The following is a 19,837-nucleotide window of genomic DNA, read 5'->3' as shown; positions in this document are numbered from 1 at the left end:
AAGGCTAGTGACCATAAAAACAAAAGGTATCATATATGATGAAAAATATATCAAGTCCTTACATAGAAGTTTAGGAAAGTCAAGATGGAGACCTTCATACCTTTCAGGTATGGATTTGATGCTTGAGAATACAATGCTCAGGAAAATAAAGATTTCAAATGTTGCAAAAATGGTTACTATGTACATAATGAAGTATGGGTTTCTAATGAGGTATGATCTAAACACAAGATTACCAGAGCAAATTAACTACATGAAGTTGAAACATGCTGATTAGTTAGTTGTTTTGATTTTTAAGCCAAATAGAAAGGATTACTTAGGGGTGACAAAAAAAAAATGAGATCAGGATGGATCGAATTGAGAGGTATAATCCTAATGATAAAGAAATCAGCATACCACTTATTTGTAGTACATTTTCTCGTCCATCATATGTAATACAACCTAATGATGAAGTAAGGAACCTGAATGAGGTGTGTGTTAGTCTCTCCATTCATGACTTGAAGGATAACTCTAAAAATTGTGTCATCTATTTGGAATTGGAGTTGAATAGTTCTTAGGTTGTGATCTTGTCACAATTAACTATCAACATCGTGAAGAGCTTGATAATTAAGAGGTAGAAAAAGTCTATGACATTTTAAATTTTGAAGATTGAAAATAGATAAAACTGATGGTGAGCAATAACAAAAAAAACGGCTCTATGATTTTTAAAGAGAATGAACTTTTAAGTTTTAATGTGTAGAAAGATTGTGAGATTTTATGAAGTTTTTTATTTTTAGATTTCACATAGATTATGAATTTTGGTTGATGAGAGAGAAAAGAAAATTGTTTATTGGATTGGGTTTTTAACGAAAAGGGTTTTTTTCATTTTTTTTATATGAATTTAAATCTTGTGTTAGCCCATATATAAAGTATAGTTTTTTAAAAAATAAAATAAAAAAGGAATAACATTACCGTACTTAGACCTCGAGAGAATCAATGTATTTTTTCCAACAAATAGTTATTTAAAATTAAATAATTTTTTTAATAAATAAAAAAAATAAATCAAACATAGTTGAAGGGGAAGTAGATACAAAACAAATGAACATGAAATTGAAGTAACATAAAAAAAAAAAAAAAAAAAAAAAAAAAAAAAAACTCCAAAATAAACACAAGCATGTATACTTGATTTTAAAAAGTAATTTTTTATTTTACAAATTAAGTAATTCTGTTTACCTGATTTTAAAAATGAAATTCATAATAATCTTTTTACTAAAACTTACATGTAGCAATGAATTTTAATTAATTTTATATGATTTTATATTTTTTTTGTTTATTTTTTTTTCTAAACCATACATGTGGCAAGATGTACACTCTTGTTTAGGCCTAATGAAAACAAAGGGTTAAGTGCTTGGTTAGTAGTGAGATTTAACTTATTTTTCATTAAAATTTTAATTTTTTGTACTTCAAAATAATTTTTTTTAGTTTTTATGAATAGTTTTGATATATATATATATATATATATATATATATATATATATATATATATATATATATCACAAATAAATTTTAAAAAAATAAAAAATATATATATTATTTTAATATATTTCTACATAAAAAACATTTTGAAAAGTAACATCTATCAAACTCCCAAAAACAACTACCAAAACTGCTAATAAAATGATTACTGTGAAGAAAACTCATAAGGGGATTAATATGACAAAATAAAACAAAACAAAATAAAATAAAATAAAACAAAACAAAATAAAATAAAATAAAACAAAACGTTCCAAGAAATACATGGAAAACCTGTTGATAAATTTTAAAGCTATATGAATCAATACAAAAACCTGTATGAAGTTTCTATAAGAAATAAGGTACTTTCCTATCAAAGGAATAAAAAAATCAAATTGCTTTTCTGTGGGTATTGGGGCCAAAAATTTATTGCAAAGCATTGAAAAGTAAAAGGAAACAGTTTCCACTTCTTTGAAGCGAAGTAGATCTTTTAAGATTGAAAGTTTCCCAGGAGCTGATGATATACTGACAATGATGAAGATGGTGCATTTAGATTATCCATGATGGACGAGCTAGCACCATAAAGGTTATCATCCTTTTGCTCTTGTTTAGGCCTGATCGACTGCTGTCCCTGGAGGAAAGTCTGAACTTGACCAACTGGTTTCCCATCACAACTAAAATCAACTCTAGCCTGAGAAAGATTTGCAGCTGTTTGAAGACATGGCGACAATGATCTTGGAAAATCTGGAACAAGCGAGGCAACAGATCCAGAGTGACTGGCAGCAAGCTGGTTGTTGCTGAACCCGAAAGGATCACAAGGCATGGCGTTTTGGATGGGAGGAAACCTCATCGGGTAAACAAAGGAAGACCCAAGATTCATTTCATTACTGAAATTTCCAGGGAAATTGGATCTCAAATAGTCATTGTTAAATACTGGTTTTCTATCAAAACTGGGTGCCAACTCTTGAATTTGTGCTTCAGGGTTTGGTGCATTGGTGTTTCTGGCCAATGCCAGGGCAAGCTGTGCATTGCCAGTAGTCTGGGAAAAGTTGCTACCAGTTGAGTTTCCGTGACTGCTGTTTCTGGCTGCAGGCACTTCATGATTGTGTTTCCCTTCGTAAGTTATAATTACATATTTCAGATCGTGGGAGGCTCTCTCCAAATGCTTCCTAACTGAACATCCAGCACTTGTGCATTTATAGTAGCTCCTGTGAAGTAAATGAGAAACAAGAATTTTGAATGCCTATACCTTGCCCATATTTAGGAAAAATAACAAGAAGCTGCCAACCGCACACATCATTCAGCATGAAGAAAAACAGAAATGAAAATATACGCAAGCTAGAAAACAAAGTCACTGAAAAACAGATAACCAGGATTCCAAGTGAGATGTGCCAAATATTTTAATCTTATCACAGATGGGTTGGGTTGGTTCGGGTGAAAATAGGTTGGATTATTCTCAGCTCCAACGAGCTTTGGGATTTTTCTTAATTTTGGTGGCACTCTGCTTTGAGGTTTTATCTTGATTACGGTACTGCATGTAAGACGTTATATTTTTAGTTGATTTGATAATCTCAACTAATATATTAATTATTATTTAATAATCTCTTAATTAATTGTATTCAAACTTCTAAATAGACTTAATAATCCAAACTGTCAAAAAATGAAGTGCACAGCAAAAGAAATAAAACAAATCATGATTGCAAGATATTAGTGTACAGGAAAACTGCAAGCATATCTACATGCATCTGTTCTTAATATATGATTGCAACAAGCATACCTGCTCTTATGTTTCTGTTACGCATATATATAGATCATATATACTAATTTGAAACTTTTCAAGATCCATTCAGATACCTTCCCAAGCTCTCCTTTCTTTGTGTTCCTTTTTTTTTTCCACTTATTCTTTCATATATATTTACATGAATCCTTCAAAGGCTTGATATAGGGCAGGGGTTCATGCCTTTCACCATTCAGGTATGTCCTCGACTTCTCCTTTTCTTTCCTCTTTTTTACAATAAAGTAGCTTAATGTTAAGTCGGGTTTAGATTGTGTTTTCAAAACAAAATAAAATTATATCAAAAATGCCTTTTCAATTAATTAAACAGTTATGCACGCCCATTCCAGCAATTCTACCCTTATCAATACCAACCTCAACCATTGAGCCATTTGACATACTAGTTATTTTCCAATCTGTGTACGGTTCTATAGAACTATAAATAATTATGCAGAAGCATACAGATAGATTGAAGAGAGTTAACTTTCCTCACTAATCAATTGGCTAATGGTAGACAAACCCTACATCCTTGTTTCATCAGCATCCATAGAATACAGGAGTGCTAGCCACTATAATGAGGATACCATGTTAATTTAGAACAAAAGCCATACGCACATAAAATGGTGTAAAATGCAATACCTAGGGTTTGGATTCCCCTTGACAACTTTTTGCCCATATTTCCTCCAGCGGTAACCATCATCTAGTATGTCCACTTCACTCTCAATTTGAACAACAACTCTTGGCTCACGGATAGCCCTGGATGCCATATTTGTTTCAACCAAGCAGCTCTCTATCTTCCTGAAAAGGGAAAAAAACTGTAAACTATCCATCATGTTTTCTGGACTGGAAGCAACGAATTCTAAACAGAGAGTACCTTCTTTTTGACTCAGACTCATCATCAGCATCAGCACCAAACGAGCTTCCCTGAGTAACCCCATCATCATCATGACTTGCAAGTGTGGAGGAAAGTTCCGGAGTTTTTGTTGATTCATATGTTTCTAAAGATTTTATTTGAGTGGTTGATGAGAGCTCAGTCACAGCAGAGGTTGAGGACGTCCTTTGTGGGCCATCAGTCCTCCAATCAGACTGAACTTTAATATCCTTGAACCCTGACTTTGTGTTTTTCTGAACTGATTCGCCTTCATCCATCTCTGGCATTCCATCTAATGAAGAAGCTGGTCCAGGTGGTGCTCCACAACTTGGCTGAGGTTTAGGGTGATTATGTGAACCTTTGTAAATGATTTCTGTTATATGGCCCTCATGGGCACACTCTATTTTTTTCTTTACCAGACAATTTGCATGGTTACACTTATAATAGCTTCTTGGATATTCACTACCTTTAACCTGTTTCTGCCCATACTTTCTCCAATTGTATCCATCTTCTGAAGACCTTCCAATTGTTGTTGCAGGTAATGTTTGTTTATTTTCTTCCATAAGGCGACATGACGCAACATTTTCTCCATGGATAGTTTCTCTTTGTACATAAATGGGATTGCTAGCTAAATCAGAAGAGCAAATTTGCATGTCACTAATGTTGGCATTTCCAATCACGCTATCTAAGACATTGACATCAGTATGTGAATCACTTGTGCATTTCTCTGGAGTAGCTTGCTTTGAAAATTCCACTGGAAGCTGAAAATCCATTGAGGGGTCCATCAAGAGAGTAGCTTCAAAGTCAAAATCATTACCCTGTGCAAGAAGAAAAAATAAAACTGACAAGTCTGAATCTGATTATGTGAATAACCCGCAAATTGAAAATACCAATACACGGCTCATCCCAACCAAACTCCACAAACATGGAACTATAGCTTTCTCGACACATGCTGTAAAGATTGGTTGCATGGAAAACAAAAAACAAAAGAGGTCGATAATTATAAACATACAGATGAATGGAGCAAGGGAGGGATACATGTAATTTGCTGATATTAAATTGATACTATAACAGAACAACAGTGGGAGCAACAATATGAAAGTACAAGTACCTGATTTTCTGAGAGTGGAAGAGAATTCCCAAGATGCTTGAATCTGAACCTGAAGGAGAGACCACCTGCATTACTCCCCCTCTCCCCATCACCACAGCGCAACAAACTTTCACTTTCATATTTGAGAGGGGATAATGGAAAAGTTCCAGTGGTCGGAGACGGCTGTGATTAATGTATGATAATCATCAAACCATAATTAATTTTCAATTAAAGAAAAAAAAAGAAAAAAAAATACCTGAACATGAGAATTGGATAGCATAATGGGCGAATCAAGCAAGGCAGTGGGGCTGATGCCAGAAGGAATGGTTATAAAGGGAGAGCGAAGCGGAGATGTCAAGGGGCTGGTGGTTCGAAAGCGGGCTGTATTGATCCCCTCCGCTTTCATTTTGAACCCGCACTTCGCTGCTCTTCTCTCTGCAATACTAATCCCTCTGCTATTATCACCACCGTTGCTGCTTTTGGTTTCAAGATTGGGAACCCACAGTAGGGTTTTGTACTCCGCTGCTGGGTTGTTGTCCATGACGATGATGATGATGATGATGATGAATTGGAGAGTGGTGAGTGGAGGAAGCGCAAGAGTTACACGTCCATTACTCTTCCAATGTTTTCATGGGCTTTGTTTGTTAGCGCTGAAGCTTTTAATCTCTCTCGTCTTCTACACAATAATGATACTAAATACTAAAAATGTTTTTATGTTTGTTTTTTTAGATATTCGAACAAAAGAGGCAGACACTCTATATATTACTATTAAGATGGAGTTTTGGTTATATTCCATTGAAACATAAAAAAGACAATAGAGACAACATAGAATAAGAGATCAAAATAGAATTATATTTAATAATAATATATAAAATAAAATATTTATTTTTGTTTGGTTATGTTAGATAAAATTAATAAAAATAATTAGATATTATTTTTTTATTTTATCGAAGGTTGAAATTAATAATATTATAATAATACTAGTTATAAAAATCAGACTGGTCTAATAGGTCAACAAGAACTTGGGACCTGGCTGACTTGGAGTCAATATCATTTTGAGATTAAGAAAAAATAGAAAAATGATTGATTCAACCTGATCTAATCAAAAACCTAGGTCGACCTTCAACTCGATCAACCCAAGATAAAACACGGGTCAAGATCTCATAAACTTTTTTTAAAAAATGTTTTTTGGGTCAAAATGAGGTTGGGTTGATTCTTTTTTTTCAAAAAAAATTCATATCAACTCGATTTGACCCTCTCAACTCGTGATTCAAAACTTGCCCCCGAGTCAACTCCCAAGTAAGATCTTAAAACTATAATAATAATTATTTTTATTCATATGTTGATTTGAATCAACTCAGGCTGACTCGGGTCAATCTGAAACCTAAGCCTTATATCGAATCAATTCTTAAATTGAGTTTTAAAATGATAATAATAACTTTTTTATCTTTACTTGTCTTAATTGGATAATTTTAGAATTGAGAGTTTTTTACCATTATATTTTAGAAATGAAAAATAATAAATATTGACTCTAAAAACAAGTCTCCTCTAGGTATATATCTATTTTTTTGTTTTTAACTCAGTTTTTTCAATTAAATATATTTATATTTTCATTATCTTTTTGAGTTTTTTTGTTCATAAAAAAAAACATTGAAATAAAGGTGAAGCACTCATTTGCGATTCACTCATGAATAAATAATTAAATTGGATTTTTTTAACATTAGTAATTATTATAAGAAAAAAAAAGGAACAATGCCTTCATATTTAAAAAGATAATTAAAAAAATCCAGGACTATAACATTTTTATAATAAGACTAATCAAATGCAGATATTTACATCTCTATAAAAACAAGTATTGTATTGAAATTCAGACCTCACATTGAATGAGTATTTGATTTATCATGCAAACTCACCCCTTAGATCATAAATGGAAATAATTTAAACTCAGTAAATTTAAACACTAAGGAAAAAAAAAATACGCACCATAAGTGACAACGTTATTCTCAAATACAAATCAGCTGCTTTATGTGGTAGGTACAAAAAAAAATCTGCATTTGATTATACGGCAACTCATATCTATTCTAAATATACTATTTGTAAATTATCTTTTTGGAATATTTTTAATGACTTTTGACTATAAACAACTATAATAAAATCACCAGCTTTTTACTATTATATCCTTAATATATTCCTAATATTATAACATAAATCAATACTAATATGTAATTGTCACCCATATCTATTTTTTTTTAATAACGTGGGTGTTCGGGTCAATAGTTAACGACCATGTAAGCCTCCAGTAGTTATCATATTAGCAACCATAGAACTTGAACTTGTGACCATAAGAAAAGCAAACTTCTTAATCTTAAATTTTTACTACTAGACCACCTATTAGATAGTTTTCCACATCTCATTTAAACAATTATCAGTTTGTATATTTGATTCTTTTATGTTCTTAAAGAAATGTGATGCTTGATGTTTCAAATTTCATCATTAATTTTGAATTCAGTAGTCTAGATTAGGTAAGAGAAATAAAATAGAAAGGATTTTAAGTTATTTTTATTTTTATCATGCCTTAAACCATGACCATTCAATTTAAATTTCAATAATTGAGTATAATGGTGGTGTTCTTTTAGAAACATGAGAGGGTCCAATTTCATTTGTATATTTCTGCTTACCCCTGCTACCTTTCTCTTAATCTTTCATCAGTGGAAAATATTGTTGTCGTGCTCAATATAAAAATAAGAACTTCAAAAATTTAAAAATATATAAAAAAAATTAGAGTTATTATCTAGTTTTAAATAAGACTAAAAATCTTAAAATATGCATTAGATCCAAAGATTTAAGTAAGGAATTTATTATACTTAAGTGAAGATAAAAATTATATTTATAATATTTCTTTATAAAAAGTTACCAAAGTATATGTTTTCTTCTAAATTTATTCTTGCACATGCCTTTAACTGTCCAAATTATTTTCTGAGTTTATTTACAAGTTATTTATTGTTGGTGGATATTTATTGAGTTAACATTAAACCCTAAACCAAGAGTCTTGTAATTCAAAAAAAATTAATTTTTTTATAAATTTTTGTCCTTTATCTATTGTTATTTATTTTTTAATGAAAGAACTTGTTATAACTCAATTTTTATCCATTTAATTTTAAGAAGATTAAAATTTAAAATTAAAAGATCAGGGGCTTGAATGTAAAATTTTAAAACTTTAAGGACCAAATTGAAAGTAGTCATTCCCAGACCAAAGTGATGTAGTTTTCATATGCACTGTTCTTCTTCTTATGGAGCTGGAAGTCCGCCTGCAAAGAAGGGAAGAAAAGTGGAAATAACGGCATCCCAGTCATACTAAAACACAAAGATCAATCCATTAAGTAAATCATATTTACAATATCTTTTTTTATAAAAGGTTACAGATGTATATGTTTTCTCCTAAATTTATCCTTACATATGCCTGTAACTGTCCAAATTATTTTAAGAGCTTATTTACAAGTTATTTATTGTTAGTGGGTGTTCATTGAGTTAACATTGAACCCTGAATCAAGAGTTTCGCAACTCAAAGATTTTTTTAATTCTTTTATAATTTTTTGCTCTTTTTCTATTGTTATTTATTTTTTTATAGAAAGAACTAAAACAATTAAAAAGAATATTATGCTCATCCTAAGTTAGTCCCTGCTCGGAGGAGATTTGTGGACTTATTATTGACCTTATTTTTATTTTATCAAAACTTGGTGTTAAGCTTACACTAGTTCCTAAAACTAGAAGACAAGTTGTTCTAACCATTAAAATCTAAGTTTTCAAAACATGACATTAACTTGATAAAAATGTGTTGACTCATTATTAAACTCGTTTTAGGTAAAAAGAAGAAAAAAAAATATTATGCTAGCTCTACGTTGATTCCTAAAAGCTAGGAGATGTATCAACCTAGATATTAAAACCCAAACTTAATAGTAAAACATGACGCTAACTTGATAACTCGTCGACATTGTTTTTGTTCTTTTTTCATAAATAAATATTTACACACACACATATATACATAAAATGACAAAAATATAGTTTTATGAAATGAAACTAATGCTAATAAGAAACCACTAAAAATAATATAAAATCAAAATAAAATAACAAAATGCATGGTTAAATGGTAACCTACTTCTAAAAATGAATTTCTACACACATATACATACGTAAAAAGGCAACAATGCAATTTTATAAAACAAAGCTAACATGAATGTGAAGTCAATAAATATAAAATAAATAAAATAAAAATACATGAATGAATAGTGTTCATGCATGAATAGTAACATGTTCATTATTTTTACACTTGAATAGTAAAAACATGTAAAAACCTTACTATAAAAAGAAAAGAGAAGGAAGAAGGTATTTGCTCATCTTGGGATTAGTTCCAGATAGTGGAGCTATTGTGGTGTCTACTAGTGGTAGAGACAATGATAGTGCTAGTGATGGAGGGTGTTTTTCCTCTTTATCGGTTGTTTCCCTTTACCTACGGGTTTTTTTTATTTCTTTTATTCTTCTCTTATTTATCTTTTTCTCTTTTTCTTTTTCTTTCTCCCCTCTTTTTTCTTGCCTTAATAAATTCCTGTTATCTCGGCTCAAGCTCATTTAGTTTCTCTCTTTTCTTTTTTCTTTATATTAGGTTCCCTTTTCTTTCTTTTTTCTTTCTCTTTTGAATCAAGCCTACTCACACCTCTAGGCTCAAATTCTATTTTTATTCTTTATATCTCGACATTATCTCTATCTAAAATAACTCCCCTTGTTTCATTTGCCCCTCTATTTATAGGCAAGGATGAAGCTACTAGAACTTTTCTTGGTGGAATAATTATGGTTATTAATTCTCTTGAGTTAATCTCAACAATCCACTATGATTTTACACTTTGGCCAAGTATGCTTATGTTGGCCTTTTTGTACCAGTTTTGCAAATGCTTCAAAGGGTCAAATGAAGTATTTTTAGGCGGGAATGTAGTACACATGCATGAGAAGGCAATGATGTTTTGTTATGTATTTTTTAAAGGCATGGAAAAGAGAAAAAAACATGTCAAAATATCGGAAAAACCATGCAAAAACAATTAAAAAGAAAACAAGTTGTGGAACCATGCAAGGAAGAAGGACTATTTTAAACTTATGCTCAAAACGATGTCATTTTAAGCATCTATTTTTTTTAATTAATTCAGAATGAAATGTTACATTAAAGGAAACATCATTGTTTTTGCATTTAAATTTTTCTCTTTTTTCCAAAGAGATCCCTTAATTTTGTTACCTTATTGAGTTTGGTCCTTGCAATTTTTATTTTTCTATTTTATTCCAATTTAAACCTTTTCTCAATATCTATTTTCAATTTTATCCGTTATTGCATTTTAAAATAGTCCTAACATATTTAATGCCTTTTCCAATTCAATTCTTGGCTTTTTAATTTTCAATTATTTAACTAATTTTAACATTTTTCTCTCATTTTCATCTAAATTTTATCCTTAATTGCATTAAAATAGTTCTTACATTTTGCCTCCTCTTCTAATTTAATCATTAGCTTTTCTATATTCAATTATTTAGAAAGAAAAACACGCAGATTTAACATGGTTCGGTAGTAGACCTACATCCACAGGTGTGAAGAGTTGAATTTTCACTATGCATCATGTTAGGGTTACATCATATGAATTTATAATAAACCTTAACTGTACAAGAGGTATTAGAAAATTCTCTATATATATGTTCCACTCGATTTCAGCAACATGCTACAACAATCTCCACTTGGTGAATATTCACCCTTTAAGAGAAAAAGAGAAAAAAAAACATAACCTGAAACTCCACCTAAGACATTAAATAAGGCAGTCTCTCATTTAACACCTAGATACATTAATCAAGTATAAGCAATGCTTGAACTTACTTATAGTAACATGCTTTGTCGACATGTTTGCTGCATTATCTGCATTATCAAAAGTTTAACTTTTCTCAAACAATAGATCACTAGAAGAAACAAATTCCCTGGTTCTGTGAAACATCACATTTATATGCTTGTTCCTTGTATGATACACCTTATTCTTTTCCAAGTAAATGGCACTCTCATTGTCATAATACAATTAAACTCCATCTTATTAAATAGTCAACTCCTTGATTAACCCTGTAAGCCACAAGGCTTTCTTAGTAGCATAAACCACTACCATTTATTCTAACTCAATAGTAGATAGTACAACTAGAAACTAAACCATGGACCTTCAACAAATAGGCCCCTATAAAAGTGAGTAAATAACCTATGGTAGATCTTATATTATCCAAGTCTCCTATATAGTCTGCATCCACTTATCCTACAACTGAAAGATCATTTTGTTGTTTGATAAACATAGTGTCATAATCAGTAGTACCCCTCAAGCATTTAAAAACCCATTTGACTGCAACTACATCCCAATACAGTCATCTTGGATTTGATAGAAACTTTCTCACCAAACTAACTATTTATGCCAAATTTGGTCTTGTACAAACCATAATATACATTAAGCACCCCACTGCACAAGCATATAAGAACTTTGACATGTTTTGCACTGCATCATTTGTTTTCAGATACTAATCGATAAATAATATAAAATTATTCATCAAAGGTGTACATATTGGTTTTGCATTATCCATTTTAAACCTTTCCAACACTATCTCAACATAGTTATGCTAAGATAACCATAATCTCTTGGAAATTATATCCCTATGAATCTTCATCCTAAGAATCTTTTTAGTTACACCCAAATGCTTTATGTCAAATTCTCTACTTAACAAAGTCTTCAACTTGTTGACCTCACAAATACTTTTTGCAACAATTAACATACCATCCATATAAAAGCAACAAAAAAATAAATGAATCATCATTAATGCACTTTACAAAAGCAAAACATTCATGCTAGTATTTTTTATAACAAATTTAGATCATGTAGAAGTTAAATCATTTATACCACCTTAGAGACTACTTTATCCTATAAAGTGATTTCCTTAACTTATAGAATACGTGTTCCTGTTTAGGTGGACTAAACCCTTTTGGTTGTACCATATAAATATGCTCCTCCAAATCACTATGGAGAAAAATTATCTTGACATCCATTAGCTCCAACTACATATCAAAAGGTGTTACCAAACCTAACACTACCCTGATGGAAGTGTGTTTGATCTCAAGGGAAAATATTTCATCATAGTCGACTCATTTCCCTTAAGAGTAACCATTTTCTACTAGATGAGCCTTGAACTTCCCACCCTTTTTATGTTGTTTCTTTCTTTTTATACACCCATTTATATGATATCACCCTCTTCTTCTTTAGAAGCCCTACCAACTCTCATATTCGGTTCTTACGTAAAGACTATATTTTGTCCTCCATAGTACCGATTTATTTACTTTTCTCTTGGTTGTATTATGCCTCCTCAAAAGTAGTAAGATCCTTGTTACTAGTAATAAGTGCAAAAGAAACCAAATCTTCAAAACTATACTTGGGAAGTGGATTGATAGTACGTTTGGGCCTTTTTATAAATTGGCATGCTTATGATCTTTTGAATTAGAACTGATGTAATCATATTATTCGATAGTTTCACCCATATCTACCTAATGTTTTGTCCATGTTTTATATATAAAATACCTTGATATTCTTTGTTTTATGTTTTGAAGGCATTTTTGGATGAAAGATGCAAAAAGGAGTAAATTGGAGGTAATTGGCAGATTTGACGTTCAGTCGATGTTTTGTCCAAAGCGTGAGTTCTAGAGATCGAAATGAAGTGATTCCACTGGCACTAAAAAGCTAACATCCATACCTTTTTGGAAATGTAATGCAAGAAAAATAAAAGAAAAAATATCATGGAAATCACATCCTGCAAAGTCAAATCTCGCATTCTGCCAATGTTGACCTTTGGCCATTCAAAATTTAATATCTAGAGCTAAAGAAGTCTAACTGATGCAAATTCAATTTTCTTGGATTCCTAATTCAAAGAATTATCCACGCTCCAAATTTCAGCCAAAAAAAATGTCATATGAGGGAGATATGATTTTCTAAAGATGACAACTGAATTCTGCCAGCAAACAGGTTTCGTGAAGAAACGAGTCCAAATTACATTCTGAAGCATCTAAACCGACATCCAAGTTTTTATATCAACAATTTAGCTCCTCTAAGTCAAAGTTTGAAGATTTTGTGCAAGGCTATTTCTCTTTTTTAGGAAAAATAGTTATTGAAGTACTTAAATATAAAATGTCAACTTAAGAAACGACTTTTTGGTAAAATAGAGATTAGGGTTTCTTAGCATATAAAAAGAAAGAGAGAAGGGGCAGTAGCCAGCAGAAAAGAGGGAGAGCAGAAGGAGGCAGCAGCCAATAAATAATAAACACAAATTCTCTCCTCTTCAAACCCTAAAATCATGCTCTTTTCATTCTTTAGAAGTAGTTGTTCAATAGTTATGCAAGGCTAAGCTCTTTTCTTGGTTGCAAGGACACAACAAACCTTCGGATTTCAAGAACCGTGAGATTTATTCTTCCTTTTATTTTCAGTTTATGTTATGAATGAGTATGATTGTTTTTCTATGCATATTTCCTATGACTGTTGTTGATGATTGCTAGAGCGGACTCTAAGTTATTGTTGTGAACAATCTATTACTAAGTTTAATATCAAAACCGAAGTTGTGATATATGAACTTGTGAAGCAACTAAGCTTGATAATTGTGGCGGAACTACGTTATTGAACTTAGGGAGAACATTTGAACAAATTGACACAAGCTGCGGACAGCTTGTATGTTAATCTTGATGAAATTATCTAGTTCTTAAAGCTACCATTAAATTGAATCATTAGTGCGGACACTTTGATTGTTTATTGGTTAGGATTAGTTATACGGCGGATCTGTTAATTAATCAACGTTAAGAAAAGATAAAATTTCAGAACATAAACTGCAATTTTCGTTTCAAGGATCGGTTCTAATTTTCGTTGGTGGATGTGTGCTTGCGACCAAGGTTTGTTTTCTTGATAAGTTTTGGTTTTAATTGATTTTGTTTGCTAGTTTAATTGCTGCCATAGTTTAGATAATCACAAATCAAATCCCCCCAATTACATAACGTACAACATAAAAATCTGACTTGAAACTTCCTCATGGGATCGACCCCTTGCTTGCTCTATACTATCTTGTGTGTTTTAAGTTAGGGTAATTAATTTGTGCGACCGCGACATCGCAACAAGAACTCCCTACATTCTAGTTATTTTCTTATCTATCATGAGTCTTTAGCTCCACCTAAACCTCAAGCTCATTGTTGCTATAATTTTTTGGCACATGTTTCTTTTCTTCTTAAGTACACTATAACACGACTTTTATATATATATATATATATATATATATATATATATATATATATATAAACAATATCTCTACTCATCACCATCTTATTTGCCTTCAAATCCTAGATCTTGAAGCATTTTCATCTTTTTATGATACCCTATAAAAATACATTGTCTAGATTTCGCATTAAGCTTCGACCTCTCTTCATTAGAAACATGCATATAGGCTGAAAGTCTAAACATTCTTATACCATACTAGTCTATTGTACTGCTTGTCCATACCGCTTCTTCTATTTTCATATCTAATGCTACTATAGATAATCTTTTAATCAAGAAACATGTCATATTTGTTGCTTCTACCTAGAAAGTCTTGGCAAGCCTTACATTCATCCTAGGACACTTTGCTTTTAAAACTATTGTTTTGTTCATCCTTTTTGCTATAATGTTTTGTTGTGGTGTCTGACGTACTGTGAAATATCTCTTGATTTCATGCCGCTCACACAACTCCATGAACTTTGAATCTATGTACTCAGTACAATGTCTGACTTTAGGCATTTGGTTTTCTACTTTAACTTTACACGCCTTGAACTTGACAAATGTTTATGACTGGCATCGCATGAAGTAAACCCAAACCTTTCGTGAGTAGTCATCAACGAAAATCATGAAATACATATGTCCTCCTCATGATGCTACCTTTATTGAACCTTGAACATCTATATTAACATAGTCAAGAATCTCCTTTGTCTTATGTGTGGCTATCTTAAACTGCATCTTATTTTATTTTCTAAGAACACAATACCTGTAAAAACTAAGCTTAATTGCATGTTTTAACACCTTTCAATAGATTCTTCTTATGAAGCTCCATCATCTTATGCTCATCCATATAGTTTAATCACATATGCAACAAGATTGTGCTATCTGACTCAGATTATGCAGCTATAACTCCACCTATAAATGTGATACCTATCAGTCTATAAATATTTCATGCTAATTTTTACCCTTTCATCATTGTTATAATACTTTTATTACTCTACTTTCAAACTTAAAGCTAAAACCATTACGATCTAAATTGCCTAATAAAATAATATTCTTCCTCAAATATGATGTATGTCTAACATCACACAACATTCTAATAACATCATCAAATATTTTAATTTTTATATTCCCCATTCCAACAACTTTGCATGAAGCATCGTTACCCATCATAATAGAACTAGAATTTACTGCTCTGAAGGTGTCAAATCAATATTTTTGGGTGTCATGTGATAAAAGCATGCCAAATCCAATATCCAAGAATATGTGAGATGATCTAAATTGGATGAAACATAAATTATATCTCCATCATCGCTTTTTAAGTCATCTTCTTACATATTTTGATAAACCCTATTTATTCTCTGTATCCCTTTTTTCTCTGAAAATTCTTGTTTTATGTGCTTGTTTTTCCACACTTATAACATTGTATGTCCTTCCTCTTCTGAAATTTAGATCGAGCTTTGTTATTACTTGATCCATTTCGGGACTTATTTCTCCCAAATTCATGATTACTCCTCATTATAAGACCTTCACCTTATGAATTCTCATTATAAACCCATGATAAAAGTTTATAAAATTAATAAGGGAAAAATTATATTAACTAAATAAGGTGAATATTTAAATTAAGGGGAAGATGATAGAGGTGGAAAAAAATAAAATAAGTTATGAAAAATACCTAAAAAATCAAACAAATAGAATCACGAATTAAAACATATGAAAATAATACATGATGAAAGACATATAAGGAAATGTAGTTTAATAAAATTCGATATGACCTGGTTTAAATTTGATGGAAATAGGTCTCTTAATTAGGTAAAAACTTACTAAGGAAAATAAAAGGTATAAAGGAGGGACATGAAAGGAATTAATCAAATTATTGACAATATATACTTGGTCTATCTTTACTTCTTTCCTTTTTATAATTCTCCAATCAATAGGAATTGTCTGAGGATATTTTTAGATCATTGATGAGACTTTGATTCCTTTGCTTATGTAGTGGCTCTATTATTATCATATTACAAGGCTACTGGATCAACAATGCTATGAACCACAACTAGTTTAGTGATGAACTTCTTGATCCAAACATCCTCTTTTATTCCCTCAAACATAAAGGTGTACTTAACTTTAGTTATAAAATCCATTTTGGTATTTATTTGGAACTCTTCCAACTTAGAAGGAAATGATTTATAGTAAAATATAACCGATTAGATTTTCTATTTTCAATATCTTATTGAAAACTAGCATCCAAATAACTATGAACTACTAGTTCATCCCCTCTATAGACCAAAAAAAATTATTAATTCTTTTTAAGTATTTAAGAATACTCTTCCAGTGACTCTCACCAGAATTAAATTGGTATCTACCCGTTATGCTCAAAGTATAAAATACATCTGGTCTTGTACATAGCATCACATATATTATGGATCTTATATCTATAGTATATGGAATCATTTCCTTCTTATCTCTCTCAATATAAGAGATGTATCATTTATGAAATAGGTAAATATCCTTCCATGCTAAACAGTTTTAGCATTTTGTCTATGTACATGGATTTTGTCAATACAAATATTATTTTTAGATCTATCTTTATAGATCTTTATTCCAAGTTTTTAACTAGTTTCTCTTATATTCTTCATTAAGAAATCCATGCTAAACAGTTTTAGCATTTTGTCTATGTACATGGATTTGGACAATACAAACAATATTTTTAGATCTATCTATATAGATCTTTATTCCAAGTTTTCAACTAGTTTCTCTTATATTCTTTATTAAGAAATTAATGCTAAACAATTTTAGCATTTTGTCTACGTACATGGATTTGGATAATACAAACAATATTTTTAGATCTATCTTTATAGATCTTTATTCCAAGTTTTCAACTAGTTTCTCTTATATTCTTCATTAAGAAATTCGTGGACTACCATATATTTACTAACTAGAGTATAGAAACGTCATTTCCTATTAATAATATGTCTTTTACATATAATATTAGAAAAACAACTCCATATCAACTAACCCTTTTATAAACATAAGCCTCATTCGTGTTTTTGATAAAATCAAACTATTTAATTATCTTATCAAAATGGAGATTTTAACTCCTTGAAGCTTGCTTGAGTCCATAAATGAGTTTTGATAGCTTACATACTTTATTGACAAATTTCTTAGATTCAAAACTTTCAAGTTGTATCATATACACATCTTCTTAAAGATTCCTATTAAGGAATATAATTTTGACATTCATTTTTCAAATCTCATAATCATTGTATGTAGCTATAGTAAGTAAAATCTTTATGGATTTTAACATAGTTACCAGCAAGAGGTTTCATTAAAGTCAACTTATTTATCTTTAGTTGTAACCTTTGGCAACTAATATTGCTTTGTACATTTGTACATTGCCTTTCATGCTAGTCTTTCTCTTAAAGACCAGCTAATATCCAATAGGTTTTATTCTTTAAAATGGATCAACCAAGGTCCATACCTAGTTAGTATACATGAAATCCATTTTAGATTTCATGGCCTTAACCTATTTCTTAGATTTAATATCAAATATTGGTTCCATGTAATTGGCAAACTCATCAAGTATAAGAAACTTGTCATTTTTAACTTTCATGAATTTCCATATCTCATTAGTGTGCTTGACATTTCCTATCATATCTACAAAGTTCTTATGTTTATTAAGGTTTAAGTTGTACATCCAATATTATAGCCTCGAGTTTAGGTTCCATTTGACTGGTAGTTTGTGATTCTTGAACTTTTTCAAGTTCTATTTTCTTCTTATTGCTCCTTTAAAGAACAAATTTTTTTTCTAGAAAGGTAGCATGTTTTGAGACAAGTATTTTTAATTAATGGGATGATATAAATAATATCTAATAGTTTCTTTTGGATATTCCACAAATTTATATTTATCTGACTTAACTCATAGCTTTTCAAATATAATACATTTCACGTAAGCGTCACATATCAAATCTTTTAAGTATGATAAGATTGATCTCTTACCATTCTATATCTCATATAGAGTCTTATCAACAGATTGTGATGGAACCCTTTTTTAAAAAAAATAAGTAGTATTTTATAAGGTGTGGCCCTAAAAAGAAGAGAAAGGTTTGTATGGTTCATCATAGACTGCACTATATCTAATAAGGTGTAATTTGTCCTTTCAAAAGGTATTCATCATGAGAGAATCTCATTCTATTTTATATTCCATTATGAGAGAATTTCATTCTATTTTAGATAATCTTGAAAATCCTGGTTGAAGTATTCACCACCTTGATCCGATTGAAGTATCTTAATACTCTTTTCAATTTGTATTTCAACTTCATTTCTGAGTTCTTTGAACCTTTCAAATAATTCAAACTTTCATCAAATACACATGACTATATCCAATATAGTCATCAATGATAAAACATGTATATTCATTTATGGCGTGAATTGTTATTGATCCATATACATATGTACATATTAGACCTAATAATTCTTTAGATCATTCACTCTTTCAATAAATGATGTTTTGGTTATCTTACATAATAAAAAAGATTTATAAGTTTCATACGATTCATAATCAAGAGAATTAAATATTCTTCTTTATGTATCTTGGTGATCCTTTTTTCAATAATATGACCTAGTTTATAATGCCATAAATAATATGGATATTAATTATCTATTTTGTTCTTCTTCAAATTTATATTGAACTTAAGCATTTCAAGATCAGGATTTGTACAAGTACTAGATCTATAAAAATCATTATTATATAAGGGACAACATTTGCTTTTAATAACAATTTTAAATCCATTCAAAAATGGATATGAAGTTTCTAGAAAGTACTATAATAAAATAATAATTATCAAGTTCTAATATCAGCTCACTTGGTAAAGTTAACACAACAACTCTTGATTCATTACCAACTCGTAGGTTCACTTTACCTTTATTCATTCAAAAACTCACATAAAGCAGAAGCTTTAATAAACTTTTTAACCTTCATGGTTGTAAGATAGTCTTTGTAGTTCGTCCTATAGTGGCTTTACTTGCCATAATTATTATAAGTTTTTTTGTCATTCTTGATGCCTCAAATAGACTTTTATGCTTAGATTGCAAGACCAATTCAACACTTGACTAATGGTCCATGAAAAATTCTAATTGGTCTAATTTTTTAAAATAGTCAATCATCCTCAATACATGGGTGTTCATCGAGGAATTCATTGTCATCTTGCAATGGAACAATTTCTTAATTAGAGATCTATTATCTCTCAATTATATTAGTTGCATCAAACAACTTTTTGAGA

At 30.5% G+C, this 19,837-nt stretch overlaps 1 protein-coding gene across 1 annotated transcript; it reads right to left on the bottom strand.

Moving 5' to 3' along the window:
- Positions 1-1,729: 1,729 nt before the first annotated feature.
- On the bottom strand, positions 1,730-5,913 carry LOC133669316 (probable WRKY transcription factor 4). Its single transcript, XM_062089407.1, has 5 exons — positions 5,480-5,913; positions 5,245-5,406; positions 4,137-4,951; positions 3,902-4,060; positions 1,730-2,696 (listed from the first exon to the last, which is right to left on the bottom strand). The coding sequence occupies exons 1-5, from the start codon at positions 5,762-5,764 to the stop codon at positions 1,979-1,981; spliced, it is 2,139 nt and encodes a 712-aa protein (XP_061945391.1). The 5' UTR covers positions 5,765-5,913; the 3' UTR covers positions 1,730-1,978.
- Between the last annotated feature and the right edge of the window lie 13,924 nt (positions 5,914-19,837).

This window comes from Populus nigra, chromosome 12, assembly GCF_951802175.1.
Source record: "Populus nigra chromosome 12, ddPopNigr1.1, whole genome shotgun sequence".
Classification (NCBI taxonomy): Eukaryota; Viridiplantae; Streptophyta; class Magnoliopsida; order Malpighiales; family Salicaceae; genus Populus; species Populus nigra.
The sequence above is the reverse complement of the archived record's forward strand: the minus strand, read 5'-3'. Positions and strand labels throughout refer to the sequence as shown.